Below are 15,294 nucleotides of genomic sequence, written 5' to 3' on the forward strand. Positions count from 1 at the left end.
CTAAAATAAGTCTCTTGTAAGGAGCATATAGATGGGTCTATCACCCTGTATCTTTTGATTAGAGCATTTGGTCCATTTACATTCAAAGTAATTATCAATAGATATGTATTTATTACCATATTGTTACTTATTTTGTGGTTATTTCTGAAGATTTTCTCTGATCCTTTCTTATTATTCTCTCCTGTTTTGCTGATTTTCTTTAATGATATATTTGGATTTATTTCTTTTTATTCTTTGCATGTTTATTAGTGTTTTTAAAATTTTTTATTTTTAAAAATTATAAAGAGATTTTATTTATTTGACAGAGAGAAAGAGAGAGAGGGAGAGAGGGGGACAGATATAATAGCCAGAGTGAGAGGGAGAAGCAGACTCCCTGCTGGCAGGGAGTCCAATCCAGGACTTGATCCCAGGACCCTGGGATCATGACCTGAGCTGAAGGCAGATCCTTAACTGACTGAAACACCCACGTGCCCTATTAGTTTAGTTGTTTTTTTTTTTTTGTCGTTGTTGTTAAGATTTATTTATTTATTATTTGAGAGAGAGAGTGAGAGAGCGCATGCACACAGGGAGGGAGAAGCAGAGGGAGAAGGAGAGAGAGAACCCACAAGATGACTGTGTACTGAGCGGGGAGCTCAATGCAGGGCTCAGTCTCACAACCCTGAGATCATGACCTCAGCTGAAATCAAGAGTTGGACACTTAACCAACTGAGCCACCTGTGTGCCCGTTATGGTAATCATTAGGTTTCTATGTAAATTCTTCTTCAGTAGCAGTCTACATTAAATTGATGGTTAGGTTTGAATCCATTCTTTTCTCGTCTCCTCTCTATATTTTTGGTATGTATTATTTTATCCTTTTTTGTGTGTGTGAGTTCCTTGACTAATTTTATACAGAAATATTAATTTTTACTGCTTTTGTGTTTCCTACCTTTATAATATAACTTTTGGTCTCTTCTTCCTTTCCTTTAAAAAAAAAAAAAGAATTAAGGAATCTCTGTATTCAATGTAGGACTCAAACTCATGACCCCAAGATCAAGAGTTACACGCTGTAATGATTGAGCCAGCCGTGAACCCCTGGTATCTCCTTCTACTCATGGATTCCTCTTTAATATTTCTTGCAGGGCTGGTTTAGTGGTCACGGACTCCTTTAGTTTTTGTCTGTCCAGGAAAGCCTGAATCTGTCTATTCAGAATGACAGCCTTACTGGATAAAGTATTCCTGGCTGCAGATTTTTCCCATTCAGCACTTTGAATATATCATGCCACTCCCTTCTGGCTTTCAAAGTTCTGATGAAAGAACTACTAGCCTTATGTGTTTTCCCTTGTAAGATACCGACTTTTGTCCTGCTGCTTTTAAGATTTTTTTTCCTTACCACCATACTTGTCCAGTGTAATTACATGTCTTGGTGTAGATCTGCTTTTGTTGATGTTGATGGGAGTGCTCTGTGCCTCCCGCATCTGGATATCTGTTTACTTCCCCAGATTAGGGCAGTTTGCACCATTATTTCTTCAAATAAATTTTTTGCCCCCTTTTCTGTCTTCTTCTAGGACTCCTACAGTGCAAATATTAGTACATTTGATGGAGTCACTGAATTCCCTGTCCTTGTTTTGTGTAACTTTTTTTCTCTTTTGTTCAGCTTATGTTCCATTACTCTGTCTTCTGGGTCACTAATTCATTCCTCTGCTTTTTCCATCTCACTATTCATTCCATCAAGTGTGTTTCTCATTTTATCGAGCCCTTTATCTCTGCTGTATTATTCCTTTATCTCTGTGTAAATGTCTCACTCATATCTTCCACTCTTTTCTCAAGTCCACTGAGAATCCTTATAATCATTGCTTTAAATTCTCTATTAGGCATGTTAGTTATATCTGTTTTGCTTCGATCTCTGGCCATGGATTGTCTTGTTCTCTGATTTGGGATAAATTTCTGTCTCCTCATTTTGTCTGCTTCTCCATGTCTGTTTCTGTGTGTTAAGAAAGTCACCTAGGTCGTCTTTTTTATTTCTAAGTAGGGGCTTGAACTCACAACCCTGTGCTGAGGTCAGGAGTCAGACGCTTACCCCACTGAGCCACCCAGGCACCATGGTCTTCTGCTCTGGAAAGTAGTGACTTTATGAAGAAGAGGTCCTGGAGTGCCGGGCAGTGCAATATCCTGTTTATCAGAACTTGGGATTTTAGAAGGGTATCTAATGCGCATTGCTTATACCCTCCTGCTGTGTTTGAGTCACTTTTCCTTTTAGTGCAGGCATCTGCACGGACTCTGCTGTCGGGGGGCGTGCTTGTTCTCTGTGGTGTTTGTGGGACTCAGGCCCGCCAGCTCTGAGGGGCCTGCCTGCTGGGAACTTGGCGGTGAGGTAGTGGTGTTAGCAAAATTTCTATTGGGGCTCTAGTTCTATGCTGGATCCCCCAAAACGCTATGGCAGCTGAGGGCTGTGCGCTGGGGCCAAGGGGGGTGTGAGGTTGGGCGTGGGGCAGCAGCTGAGAGAGTCCCGCAGAAGCAGCTAGATACCTTGTGGTTCAGCAGGGTGTGAGTAGGGTCTAACCAAGATTTGCCCTGAGGGGGTGCTTGGCTGGCTTTCAGGGGAGGCGTGCAGCTCTTGGTCTCAGAGTTGTGGGTTTGAGCCCCACACAGGGTATAGATTACTTAAAAAGAATAAACTTGTGCTGAGCCCAGGGCTGAAACTAGTGGGCTCAGAAAAGGCAGTCACTGTGTGTGGGGCCGGTAGCATGTTAGGTCCCGAGTGTCTGTGCGGCACCACCTCCCACCTCCCGCAGGTGGCCCTGTGTTCATGCTGGGGGCTGGAAGAGGAAAATGGCACCTGCCAGCTCCCTCATTTTTGAAGCCCTCTAACATAATCTGCAATCAGTATGAATAGATCTGTCTCCTGTTTCCCCAGCATTGCGTAAATGGCTGTTTTTAGGTTGCATCTCTAAGCAGGCTGCTGTGTCTCCAAGGGTGGAAACCCAGCTATCCCTTGCCCAGGGCTGAGTTAGTTGACTTTTAAAGCTCCAGGCTCCAAGTCCCACTGGTTTTACAAACTCCTAGAACTCAGCCCCTCTGATTTTTAAAGCCAAACCTTATGGGGATTAACCTCCCCCATGTGAGCTCCCTGATGCCAGGGCCCATTTCTCTGCCTCCTTCCCATGGTAGCCTCCCTCTGCCTTTCTGACCTTCCTAATCTTTCAGATGCAGTTCGTTCTCTGTAGTTAGTTGTGGAGTCTGTTCTGCCAGTCTTTGGATTGTTCTCCTGTTTATTGACTTGGATGTGGATGATATCTAGTTGTAAATGTGGGACAGGGAGAGCTCAGAGGCTTCCTATGCCACCATCTTCCCAAGCTCCTGATGATAAGCTGTGTTCTTTGCATTTTTTGTATGAGCTAAATGGGGGTAACATGAAGCAGCATTTCATTTATGGTTTTATTGCTTTCTCCAACTGAGCACCAAATACACTGGTTAGATAGATGACAAATAGGCTATTCAGAATCTAAAACATTTCTTCATAATGCTATATATTCACGAAATATCCAAATAAGTCGACTGAATATAAAGACAAATCTCTAAATACTGCTTCACCAATGCTATATTGACTCTATTATTAGAAGGAAAAAAAAACAATATTATTTTTTATAATGTTTTTAATAAGCTATCATTTTCTTACATGTACACTAGTAAACTTAAAAAGACAAATATTTACTACCAAATGTTAAATACTGTACAATTTATAAAAAATATAATTTTAAGAATTTGGAGTAATAAAGGGAAGAAACCTACTTCAAATGGATAAAATAAGAAAGTTCTACTTTTTAAGAAATTTAACTAGAAAGACATTTCCCATTTGTCTAAGGGAACACTAAAAACTTTACTGAAGCCAGAGACACACTATTTTTCTTAAGCTTTCATCTACATAGCTTTAAATAAGCCTTAAAAATTATTTTCCAGTACATATAAGGCTGCTAAACAGAGTACATGACTGCAGGAATGACTATGCTAGCATGGGAGGTCATGAAGAACAGAGATATGTCTCTTTCATCTTTGTATCTTCAGCTCTAGCATAATGCCTAGCTTAAAGTAGTAATGTTTAAGCAATGCTTGTTGCTTTGACCTGAACTGGGAAAATACACATTTCTACCTTTGGTCCAATTTTCATTCCATATTAAGCATTAACACTTGAAGTACCTGAGTAGCAGTCCTGTTCTTTGGCCCTTGACCTTAAACTGAGTATGGTAAGCTAACACACATACACTTTCTCCATCAGCCTTCTGACAGGATCCTCAAAACTGAACCATCATGTGATTGAATTTTCTCTTATGCGGTCTGATTCTTATGCCTTGGATAAGTTAGTATCAGTGTGCAAAAGTAATGCATTTTCAGTGCATGGTAAGAATGTGCTTTTGAGTAAGAATGGAATAAAGGCCTTGCTTTTCCATGTTTAAATAACAGATACATAGCATCTTATATTATGTCATAATTAGCAATTTTTAGACACTGAACCTAATACACTGTATTACAATGAAATGTGGCAGGCTTCCATTTTAGGAGCAAAAATAAGTTTCACATGAAAAAAGATTTATTTTAGATTCACATAAAATACATTTAGAATAAATCTAAATTTTTAGCATTTAAACAAACACAGAGGAGTTTCAAGATGTATAGTCTCCATGCTGTCCAATGAGGAAGTACAAAAAGCTCTTTTATAATTATTGATCATCACCTCGTTGCCTTAAATTTCTAGATTTTCCATTTTCAAGTCTTCTCTTCTTAAAGACTGGGGCCACTCCATCTGCCATGACTCCAAGAGAAGTGACTGTTTTTTCTTTAAATATTACTTTGGGTTGCCCACCAATATCAGGTTCTGAAGTGGACACATATTCATTTTCGGTGCTTGGAAGTTCCAAATCTACCTCCTCACTGAAACAAGAAGTAAAAATAAAACCATTATCTGACAGACTAAGACAAACTTTTACATAACCCCCGAGTCCACCAAAGGCCCAAGATCATCTTTCTAATGATAGTGAGAAGTTAAAAATCATTTCAAAGTAGGCAACTACTTAAAGATACACATTTTATAGTATTATTTAAGATACAGAATACTTATTTAGGTGGCTACATGTCTGGGAGTTTCGTCTATTTTTTTATTCCTACTGCACAGAGCATGTATCATCTAAGGCAATGTTTGTGCTTATACATGACCAGCAGTACATGTTACAAAGATGGATAAGTTATTTATGGAAACCAATCTTGCCATAAACTGTTGACAAGGACTCTGGGGGCTTACATAGCACATGGTGAAAACCATAGGATCCCACCACCATCCTATGGTAGGTGACTCTACAGGCCTTTTGCCTAGTACTCTTTTTCTAAGAAGTAGTCCTTCAACCACCCACATGGTTAGTAAAAATAATTAGCTGACTAGTCTAGAGATTGGTACCTTATTAACATGAATCTTTCATAGTACCCCACCCTCTCCACAGTTAATTGGTCCCTGAAAGAGCAACTACATCATGCCACCCCCATCAGTTCTACCCATGAGCTTTTTGACACGGCCAAGAAAGATCATTATGTTTAATTCTGTAGTGGCTAAGAGTATAAAATCTGTGGGGAACTACATCTCCTCCTATTTAAAGGAATTCTGCAACGACTGAGAATATAGCTGGTTTTCAGAGAAAAGTAGCAAAGCGGGGGACAGACAGAGAATCCTGCCAATGTTTCATTACTCCAGTAACTCCTGGGACTAGCCCAATTCTTGCCTTTCCCATAGCTTGGTAGGTAGAACCTTCCTAAGAATCTCTGAATTATTAACCTTTTTTATTTAAGGTAACTTAAGTTTCTATCACTTGAAACCAAAAGATAGTCTTTGTTATAGGCTGACCATATAAACATGGGTTTATTTCTGTGTTCTCTACTCTGTTCCCTTGATCTGTGTCTATTTTTGTGCCAGTACCAGACTATTTTGATTGCTATAGCTTTGTAGTAGGTCTTGAAATCTGGGGTTGTGATACCTCCAGCTTTAGTCGTCTTTTTTTTTTTTTTAATTAATTTCTTTTCAGCGTAACAGAATTCATTGTTTATGCACCAAGCCCAGTGCTCCATGCCATATGTGCCCTCCATAATACCCACCACCTGGCTCCCCCAACCTCCCACCCCCCCGCCCCTTCAAAACCCTCAGATTATTTTTCAGAGTCCATAGTCTCTCATGGTTCATCTCCCCTTCCAATTTCCCTCATCTCCTTCTCCTCTCCATCTCCCTCTGTCCTCCTTGTTACTTGTTATGCTCCACAAATAAGTGAAACCATATGATAATTGTTGGTATTTTGATAGGGTTTACACTGTATCTGTAGTAGGTTGCTTTGGGTAGTATGGACATTTTAACAATATTATTTCTCCCAATCCATGATAATGGAGTATCTTTCCATTTGTTTGTGTTGGCTAACACTTAACAATATATGCCTATTTGGTCCAATTATCTTAAAAGTACATGATAACAAATTTGATTCCCTAGCAGAAGAACTATATAGAAAGGTCTAAAGCAATAGTACTGCAAGATTTTTTTATGTCCCATCCTACATATACATGAATAAAAACAAAGGTTTAAAAAAGTAGGTTTCTAGGCATAGTAATTACTTAAAAATAAAATCTTTTAAAAAAAAGTTATCTTGGGGCACCTGGGTGGCTCAGTGGTTTAAGCCTCTGCCTTTGGCTCAGGTCATGATCTCAGGGTTCTGGGATGGAGCCCTGCATCGGGCTCTCTGCTCAGCAGGGAGCCTGCTTCCCTCTCTCTCTCTGCCTGCCTCTCTGCCTACTTATGATCTCTGTCAAATAAATAAATTCTTAAAAAAAAAAAAGTTATCTTGGGGCACCTGGATGGCTCAGTTGGTTAAGCGTCTCCCTTCAGCTCAGGTCAATATACTTACAGGGGTGTAAGTATATTGATCAAGCCCTGAGTCGGGCTCCCTGCTCAGCAGGGAGTCTGCTTCTCTCTCTGCCTCTCACCCTGCTTGTGCTCTCTCTCACATAAATAAAATCTTAAGTAAAAAGTCAGCTCTAGGGGTGCTTGGGTGGCTCAGCTGGTTGAGCGGCTGCTTTCAGCTCAGGTCATGATTCCAGGGTCCTAGGCTTGAGCCCCGCGTCGGACTCCCTGCTCAGCCAAGAGGCTCTCAAGAGAGAGCCTGCTTCTCTCTCTCCCTCTGCCTGTAGCTCTGCTTACTTGTGCTTTCTCTCTCTATTTCTCTGTCAAATAAATAAATAAATCTTAAAAAAAAAAAAAAAAAAAAAAAAAACAGCTCTAAACTTAATGCGGGGACTGAACTCACAACCCCGAGATCAAGAGTCGCATGCTTTACCAACTGAGCCAGCCAGGTGTGCTCCTATTTTTTTAAATAGAAATTTGCCAGGATTGCAAACAAAACAAAAACAGAGAATGTTAAGTATAAAAATAACATTTCAAACTAGTAACAGGCAGCTCAAAACTAAAACAAAACTTCTGCTTGAGGAAGAATCTATCTTAGTAGATTATAATGTGATAAACATTTCCTCAAAATCTGATAAGGGAATGCAGAAAATATGGATTCTCACTGGAACAGGTCTTAAATCTGATTTGTTCTGAAAACATATGCCTTCTAAAACTTTGATTTACTGTATTAAAACTGCATGTTAAAGCCTTTTTGTTTGCTCTTCCTACTTCCCTATTTTCTCTTAGGTTGCCAACAACGGTGCTAGTAGCTAGTAGCCCCTGCGGCTGATCGGAGTATTAATTCTTGACTTTCTATTCTTTTATTAGAGGAGAGGAAACAGGTTTAAAGATATTAAATAACTTGGTCAATCAAACTTATGGAAGTGGCAGAGCTTGGGATAAAATGGAGGTGTGTCAGACTTAAAATTTATATTCTTTCCCCTAGACCACTCTGCCTCCAAGTGAAAGTAAGTAATTTTATTAACCAGGAGAGAAACGCTTGATGAATGAAGAATAGTAGGGTTGGTCACTGGAAAAATGACTATGTATTCAAGAAAATTTGATGTGAGAGTCATGTATTTTACTTGAATCTTAGTGCTTTATATTATATTCTGGTAGAGTGATCAAGCTGTAATGTTTTTTATTTTTCCTTTTTTTTTTTTTAAGATTTTATTTATTTATTTGACAGAGAAAAGAAGGGGAAGCTGCAGGCAGAGGGAGAGGGAGAAGCAGGTGCCCCTCAGAGCCAGAAGCCGATGTGGGGCTTGTCCCAGGACCCTGGGACCATGACCCAAGCCAAAGGCAGTCACTTAACCAACTGACCCATCAAGTCACCCCTGTAAGTATCGCTTCTTATGTGGGATTATGGGAAAGATAAGACAGAGAAGGGTTCCATTCTGTGAAATGATGGTTCTAGGAACCAGTGGAGGTTCTAGGAACCAGTGGAGGTTAACAGAAATGGCAGTGAGGCAGGATATATTATGACATATTTAACAGGAAAGAAGTTTGTATTTGAAAGAAAAGGCAAGATCCTGCAAGTTAACATCTTCCAGAGAAATGCCTGTTCAAATAATTCTGGAACAGTTACAAAAATAATTACATAAGCACTTCTATGAAACCATAATCATTTCCAAATTCAAAATGCAAGAACTGTAAAGGTTATAGTATCTGAACACAATGTAATAAAGGTAGAACAAACAACCCACCCCCTCCCCAGTGTAGATTTAAAAATGTGAAAATTAATAAAAGGAAACCTCATTTCATTTAGAATGGAGTCAGGAGGCCAGCAGGGCAAGCTCTCACACCCTATTACTCCTCAATTCCAGACCCAACAGGAAAAGAGGGACCTTACACACAGATACCACTTTGCTATCCCAGCAGGAGGAAGAAAGGCTTTCCTTTTCTCCAGGAACAATCCAGCCAATGAGAGATGGTCACATCTCACTCAGCCAATGGAAAGCCACTATATGTCCACTTGCCAGTTTACTCCAGTGGACTTTTTTGTTTGTAATAGCTTTCCTAACATCCCACTTTTGTCTATAAAAGGGCATTCCTCGCTTTCCTTCTAGAGATTAGCCTATGGTTTTGTCCTACGTTATTTGTTCTGGACTGGAATCCTCCGCTATTCATGAATAAATCCATTTTTGCTGATAAAATAATGGACAGTTTTATTTTTAAGGTTAATACTATTTGGTGATCAGGAATGGGATCCAGTGAAGATCCTCAGCAACTCTGAGGTTGGGTGAGCAATGACATGATGGCACCTACAGAGCCAAGTGAGTTTGCAGCTTACTTTCCAACCCGGGAATTTAAAGGTAGGTTTTCTCCTGGAATTTGAGTGCCATGTTTTGTGTTCAAGCGCCCCAGGCTTCATTTGGGATTGTTTTAAGGCCTTGGGTTTTTCTTGTTTTTACATCTCTAGCAATTCTTCTTTGGTCTTCGGTCTGACTCCTATTAGGACTTGGACTGTTCCTATGCTGCTCTTTGGCCCAACTCCTGTCTGGACCCAGACTCTGTGCCTATTGAAAGAGTTCTAGCATTCAGTCTGACTCATTTTTGGAACCAGACTGTTACTGTTGAAACTGTGCTGTTTAGAAATTTTCGCTGCTCTAGGGAAAAGTCTCTAAGAAATGGGAGCCCAGTCATCAAAATGCTTGAAGGTGCTCCCTCACCCCCAATGTCCTCTACACCTTTCTGGGATGTTTTGTTTAAAATCTATGGTCCCTATGTATCCATATTTATAACTAAATAGATCAACTTAACCAAAAGTAAATCTGAACTTCAGTGGCATTATGGGGAACTCTGAAATCCCCAAACTTGTTTCACTCAAATTTAAATTAGAAGGCTATGACTGGGAAGGGGAGAACCAAGATGGTGGAGCAGTAGGAGTCCCAAATTTTGTCTGGTCCCAGGAATTCAGCTAGATAGTTATCGAACCATTCTGAATACCTACAAACTCAAGAGGAGATTGAAGAAAAGAATAGCAACAATTCTATGAACAGAAAATCAACCACTTTCTGGAAGGTAGGACATGTGGAGAGGTGAATCCGAGGCAATATTTGGGAAGATAGACCGTGGGGAGAGGGAGCCTCTGTGAGCCAACTACCGGCAAGTGATAGAGCAGCAGAGAACAAAATCAGAACTTTTAGAAGTCTGCTCCACAGGGGGACATTGCTCCAGTGCCTAAGCAAGGGGTGGGACCCTTGGGGGAACAGTGTGGTTGCAGGACCCTCAGGGTCACAGAAAGACCAGGGGTACTTGAGTGTGCCAGAGCTCCCAAGTATTGAAGCTAGGAAGCCGGCTGCAAAGACAGAGCTGAGGAGTGGGCTCTCAGCTCCGGGATGCCATAAACTGATCTGTGGCATAGTTGGCCACTACTCTTTAAGCAGGGACCCCACAAGTGGCAGATCTGGGGAGATTCCCCTTCCTCCCTGGGGAGGAGTGGCATGGGAGTGCACCACAGCAATATGCTGGCTTTGGAAACTCCAAATGGGGTCGTGTGCCAGAGACAGAAATGCTCGGTCCCAGGCCGGGTGAGCATGGAGTGTGGCTGGAGACCAGGGAGAAAGGAGTAACTGACTGCTTTTCTCTGAGGGCTCACTAAGTGGGACCTTGAGTTCTGAGCTCCTCTGGGGCCAGAGACTGGGAGGCTGCCATTTTCATTCCCGTCCTCCAAAGCTGTGCGGAAAGCCTCCAGGGAACAAAAGCTCCCTAAAGCAAACCCAAGCAGATTACTTAGCCTGGCCCCTGACAAGGGTGGTGCAATTCCACCGGGGGCAGACATTTGAAAATCACTGCAACAGGCCCCACTCACAGAAGATCAGCAAGAACATCCAGCTAAGACCAAGTTTACCAATCAATGAGAACTGCAAAATTCCAGTGCTGGGGAATACAGCACATAGAATTCATGGTTTTCCCATGATTCTTTAGTCTTCAGAGTTAATTTTTCTAATTTTATTTTTTTTTCTATTTTTTCTTTGAATTTTTCTTCATCAACCAACCTCTTATTTTCAATTCTTTAAAAATCTTCTTTAATTTTCATTTTTACAGTCACTCTATCCTTTCATTTATTTAACCACATTTTTTGTATATGTATAATTTTTTTTTTCTTTAAAATTTTGGGATATAGTTTCTTCTAACATAACAAAATATACCCTAAATCTAGTGTATGGCTTTGTTCTAGTCTGGCCTAATCACATTTTAAAAAGATCTTTTTTCTTTCTTTTTTCAACCAACTTATCAGTTCCTTTTTAAAAATCTTTTTTAATTTTCATCTTTACAGTCACATTCCATCCCTCCATCATATTTACCCTTATTTTTGTATATATGTATGTTTCTCTTTAAAATTTTGGGAGGCAGTTTCTTCTAACAGACCAAAATACCCAAAATCTAGTGTGTGGTTCTGTTCTATTCACCAGCCTAATCATATTCTTTTTTTTCTCCCATTTTCCCCTGGTTTTAGGTCTCTTCTGATTTGTTTAGTATATATTTTTTCTGGGGCCGTTGTTACCATTTTAGCATTTTGTTCTCTCACTCATCTATTCTTCTCTGGACAAAATGACAAAACGGAAAAACTCAACTTAAAAAAAAAAACACAACAGGACACAGTACTGAATGATGCCAGGGACCTATCAATACAGACATTGGTAAGATGAAAGAACTAGAGTTCAGAATGATAATTATAAAGATAATAGCTGGGTTTCAAAAAAGCATAGAAGATACTAGAGAATCACTTTCTGGAGAAATAAAAGAACTAAAATCTAACCAAGTTGAAATAAAAAAGGCTATTAATGAGTTCCAATAAAAAAAAAAAAGGAGGCTCTAACTGCTAAGACAAATGAGGCAGAAGAGGGAATTAGTGATATAGAAGACCAAATGATGGAGAATAAAAAAGCTGAGAAAAAGAGAGACAAACAACTACTGGATCATGAGGGGAGAATTCGAGAGATAAGTGATACCATAAGATGAAACAATATTAGAATAATTGGGATCCCAGTAGAAGAAGAAAGAGAGAGGGAGGCAGAAGGTATATTGGAGCAAATTATAGTGGAGAACTTCCCTAATTTGGGGAAGGAAACAGGCATCAAAACCCAGGAGGCACAATGATACCCCACCCCCAAAATCAGTAAAAATAGGTCAACACTAGTCATCTAATATTAAAACTTACAAGTCTCAGGGTCAAAGAGAAAATTCTGAAAGCAGCTCGGGACAAGAGGTCCTGACCTGTAACATTAGAAACATTAGACTGGCAGCAGACCTATCCACAGAGACCGGACAGGCCAGAAAGTACTGGCATAATATATTCAGAGCACTAATCGAGAAAAACATGCAGCCATGAATACTCTATCCAGCTAGGCTGTCATTGAAAATAGAAGGAGAGATAAAAATCTTCTAGGACAAACAAAAACTCAAAGAATTTGCAAATACTAACCCAGCCCTACAGGAAATATTGAAAGGGGTCATCTAAGCAAAGACAGAGCCTAAAAGGAACATAAACCAGAAAGGTATAGAGACAATATACAGTAATAGTCACCTTACAGACAATATAATGGTACTATATTCATACCTTTCAATAATTATCCTGAATGTAAATGGGCTAAATGCCCCAAAGAGACACAGGGTATCAAATTGGATAAAAAAAAAAAAAACAAGACCCATCCATATGCTGTCTGCAAGAGACTCATTTTTAGACCTAGAGACACCTCCATATTTTAAAGTGAGGGAGTGGAAAACCATTTACCATGCTAACAGATATCAAAAGAAAACTGGGGTGGCAATCCTTATTATCAGACAAATTAGATTTTAAACCCAAGACTATAATAAGAAATGAGGAAGGATACTATATCATACTTAAAGGGTCTGTCCAGCAAGATCTAACAATTTTAAATATCTAGGCCTCTAACATGGGAGCAGCCAATTATATAAACTAATTAATAACAAAATCAAAGAAACACATTGGCAATAATAGTAGGGGACTTTAACATCCCCATCACCAAAATGGACAGAGTACCTACGCAGAAGATCAACAAGAAAATCAGGGCTTTAAATGACACACTGGACCAGTTGGACTTCATAGATATATTCAGATCATTCCATCCCAAAGCAACAGAACACATTCTTCTCTAGTACACATGGAACATTCTCCAGAACAGATCACATCCTGAGTCATAAATTAGGTCCCAACTGGTGCCAAAAGATTGGGATCATTCCCTGCATATTTTTGGACCACAATGCTTTGAAGCTAGAACTCAATCAGAAGGGGAAAGTTAGAAAGAACTCAAATACATGGATGCTCAAGAGCATCCTACTAAAGAATGAATGGGTCAACCAGGAAATTAAAGAAGAATTTTAAAAATTCATGGAAACAAATGAAAATGAAAACACAACTGTTCAAAATCTTTGAATGCAGCAAAGACAGTCCTAAGAGGAAAGTATATAGCAATACAAGCCTTTCTCAAGAAACAAGAAAGGTCTCAAATACACAACCTAACCCTACACCTAAAGGAGCTGGATAAAGAACAGCAGGTAAAGACTAAATCAGCAGGAGAAGAAAAATAATAAAGATCAGAACAGAAATCAATGAAATAGAAACCAAAAGAACAGTAGAACAGATCAATGGAACTAGGAGCTGGTTCTTTGAAAGAATTAGTAAGTTTGATAAACCCCTGACCAGACTTATCAGGACCAAAATAAATAAAATCATGAATGAAAGATCACAACTAACACCAAAGAAATACAAATAATTATGAGAACATAATATGAGCAAACTATATGCCAACAAATTAGATAATCTGGAAGAGGGGCACCTGGGTGGCTCAGTGGGTTAAGCCTCTGCCTTCAGCTCAGGCCATGATCTCAGGGTCCTGGGATAGAGCCCCGCATTGGGCTCTCTACTCAGCAGGGAACCTGCTTCCCCCTCTCTCTCTGCCTGACTACTTGTGATCTCTCTCTCTGTCAAATAAAAAAATAAAAATCTTAAAAAAAAAAAAAAACCCACAAAAGATAATCTGGAAGAAATGGATGCATTCCTAGAGAGGTATAATCTACCAAAATTGAACCAAGGAGAAACAGAAAACCTGAACAGACCCATAACCAGTAAGGAAATTGAAGCAGTAATTAAAAATCTCCCAACAAAAAGAGCCCAGGGCCAGATGGCTTCCCAGGGGAATCCTACCAAATATTTAAAGAAAAATTATACCTATTCTCCTGAAACTGTTCCAAAAAAATCGAAATGGAAGGAAAACTTCCAAACTCATTTTATGAGGTCAGCATTACCTTGATTCCAAAACCAAAGACCCCATCAAAAAGGAGAATTACCAATATTCCTGATGAACATGGACGCAAAAATTCTCAACAGTAGCCAATAGGATCCGGTAGTAAAAAGGATTATTCACCATGACCAAGTGGGATTTATTCTTGGGCTGCAAGGGTGGTTCAACATCCACAAATCAATCAGTGCGATATAATACATTAATAAAAGAAAGAACAAGAAACATAGAATGCTCTCAATAGATGCAGAAAAGGCATTTGATAAAGTACACCATCCTTTCTTGAGTAAAACTTTTCAGTGTAGGGATAGAGGGTACATACCTCAATAGCATAAAAGCCATCTATGAAAAACCCACAGTGAATATCATTTGTTGTATGGACATTTTAACAATAGTTGTTCTTCAAATCCATGAGAAATGGAGTATCTTTCCATTTGTGTTATCTTTAGCTTTTTTAATCAGTGTTTTCAGAGTTTAGCTCTTTCACCTCCCTGGTTTATTATTATTATTATTATTTAAGTGGGCTCCACAACTAACATGGAGCTTGAATTTATGACCCTGAGATCTAGAGTCACATGCTCCATTGACTGAGCCAGGTAGGGGCCCTGGATTTCTGTATATTGATTTTTGTATTCTGCAACCTTACTGGATCAGTTCTAGCACTTTTCTGGTGGCCTTTAGGGTTTTCTATATATAGTATCAAGTCATCTGTAAGTAGCAAATGTTTTATTTCTTCCTTACCAATTTGGATGTTTTTTGTTTTTGTTGTCTGATTGCTGTGGCTAGGACTTCCAATAGTATGCTGACTAGAAGTGGTGAGGGTGGACAACCTTGTCATATTCCTGATCTTCAGGGAAAAGCTCAGTTTTTTACCATTAAGTACAGTGTTCTCCTTGGGTTTTTCATATATGGCCTTTATCATGTTGAAGTAGGTTTCCTCTAAACCTACTTTGTTGAGGTTTTTATCATGAATGAATGTTGTAATTTGTCAGAATGCTTTTCCTGCATCAATTGAAATGATCAGATGCTTTTCATTGTTTCAGTTGTTGATGTGATGTGTCATTTTGAGTGATTTGGGAA

At 39.4% G+C, this 15,294-nt stretch overlaps 1 protein-coding gene across 2 annotated transcripts in view; it reads right to left on the bottom strand.

The window, feature by feature from the left end:
* Positions 1-4,542: 4,542 nt before the first annotated feature.
* The window catches only part of WBP4 (WW domain binding protein 4), a 68,367-nt gene continuing 57,615 nt past the window's right edge, over positions 4,543-15,294 (bottom strand). For both annotated transcript variants that reach the window (XM_047720069.1, XM_047720068.1), the window contains exon 10: positions 4,543-4,905. In XM_047720069.1, the coding sequence (XP_047576025.1) occupies positions 4,695-4,905 (211 nt within the window). In that variant the 3' untranslated portion in view covers positions 4,543-4,694. The remainder of the gene's footprint in view (positions 4,906-15,294) is intronic.

Source organism: Lutra lutra, chromosome 3, assembly GCF_902655055.1.
Source record: "Lutra lutra chromosome 3, mLutLut1.2, whole genome shotgun sequence".
NCBI lineage: Eukaryota > Metazoa > Chordata > Mammalia > Carnivora > Mustelidae > Lutra > Lutra lutra.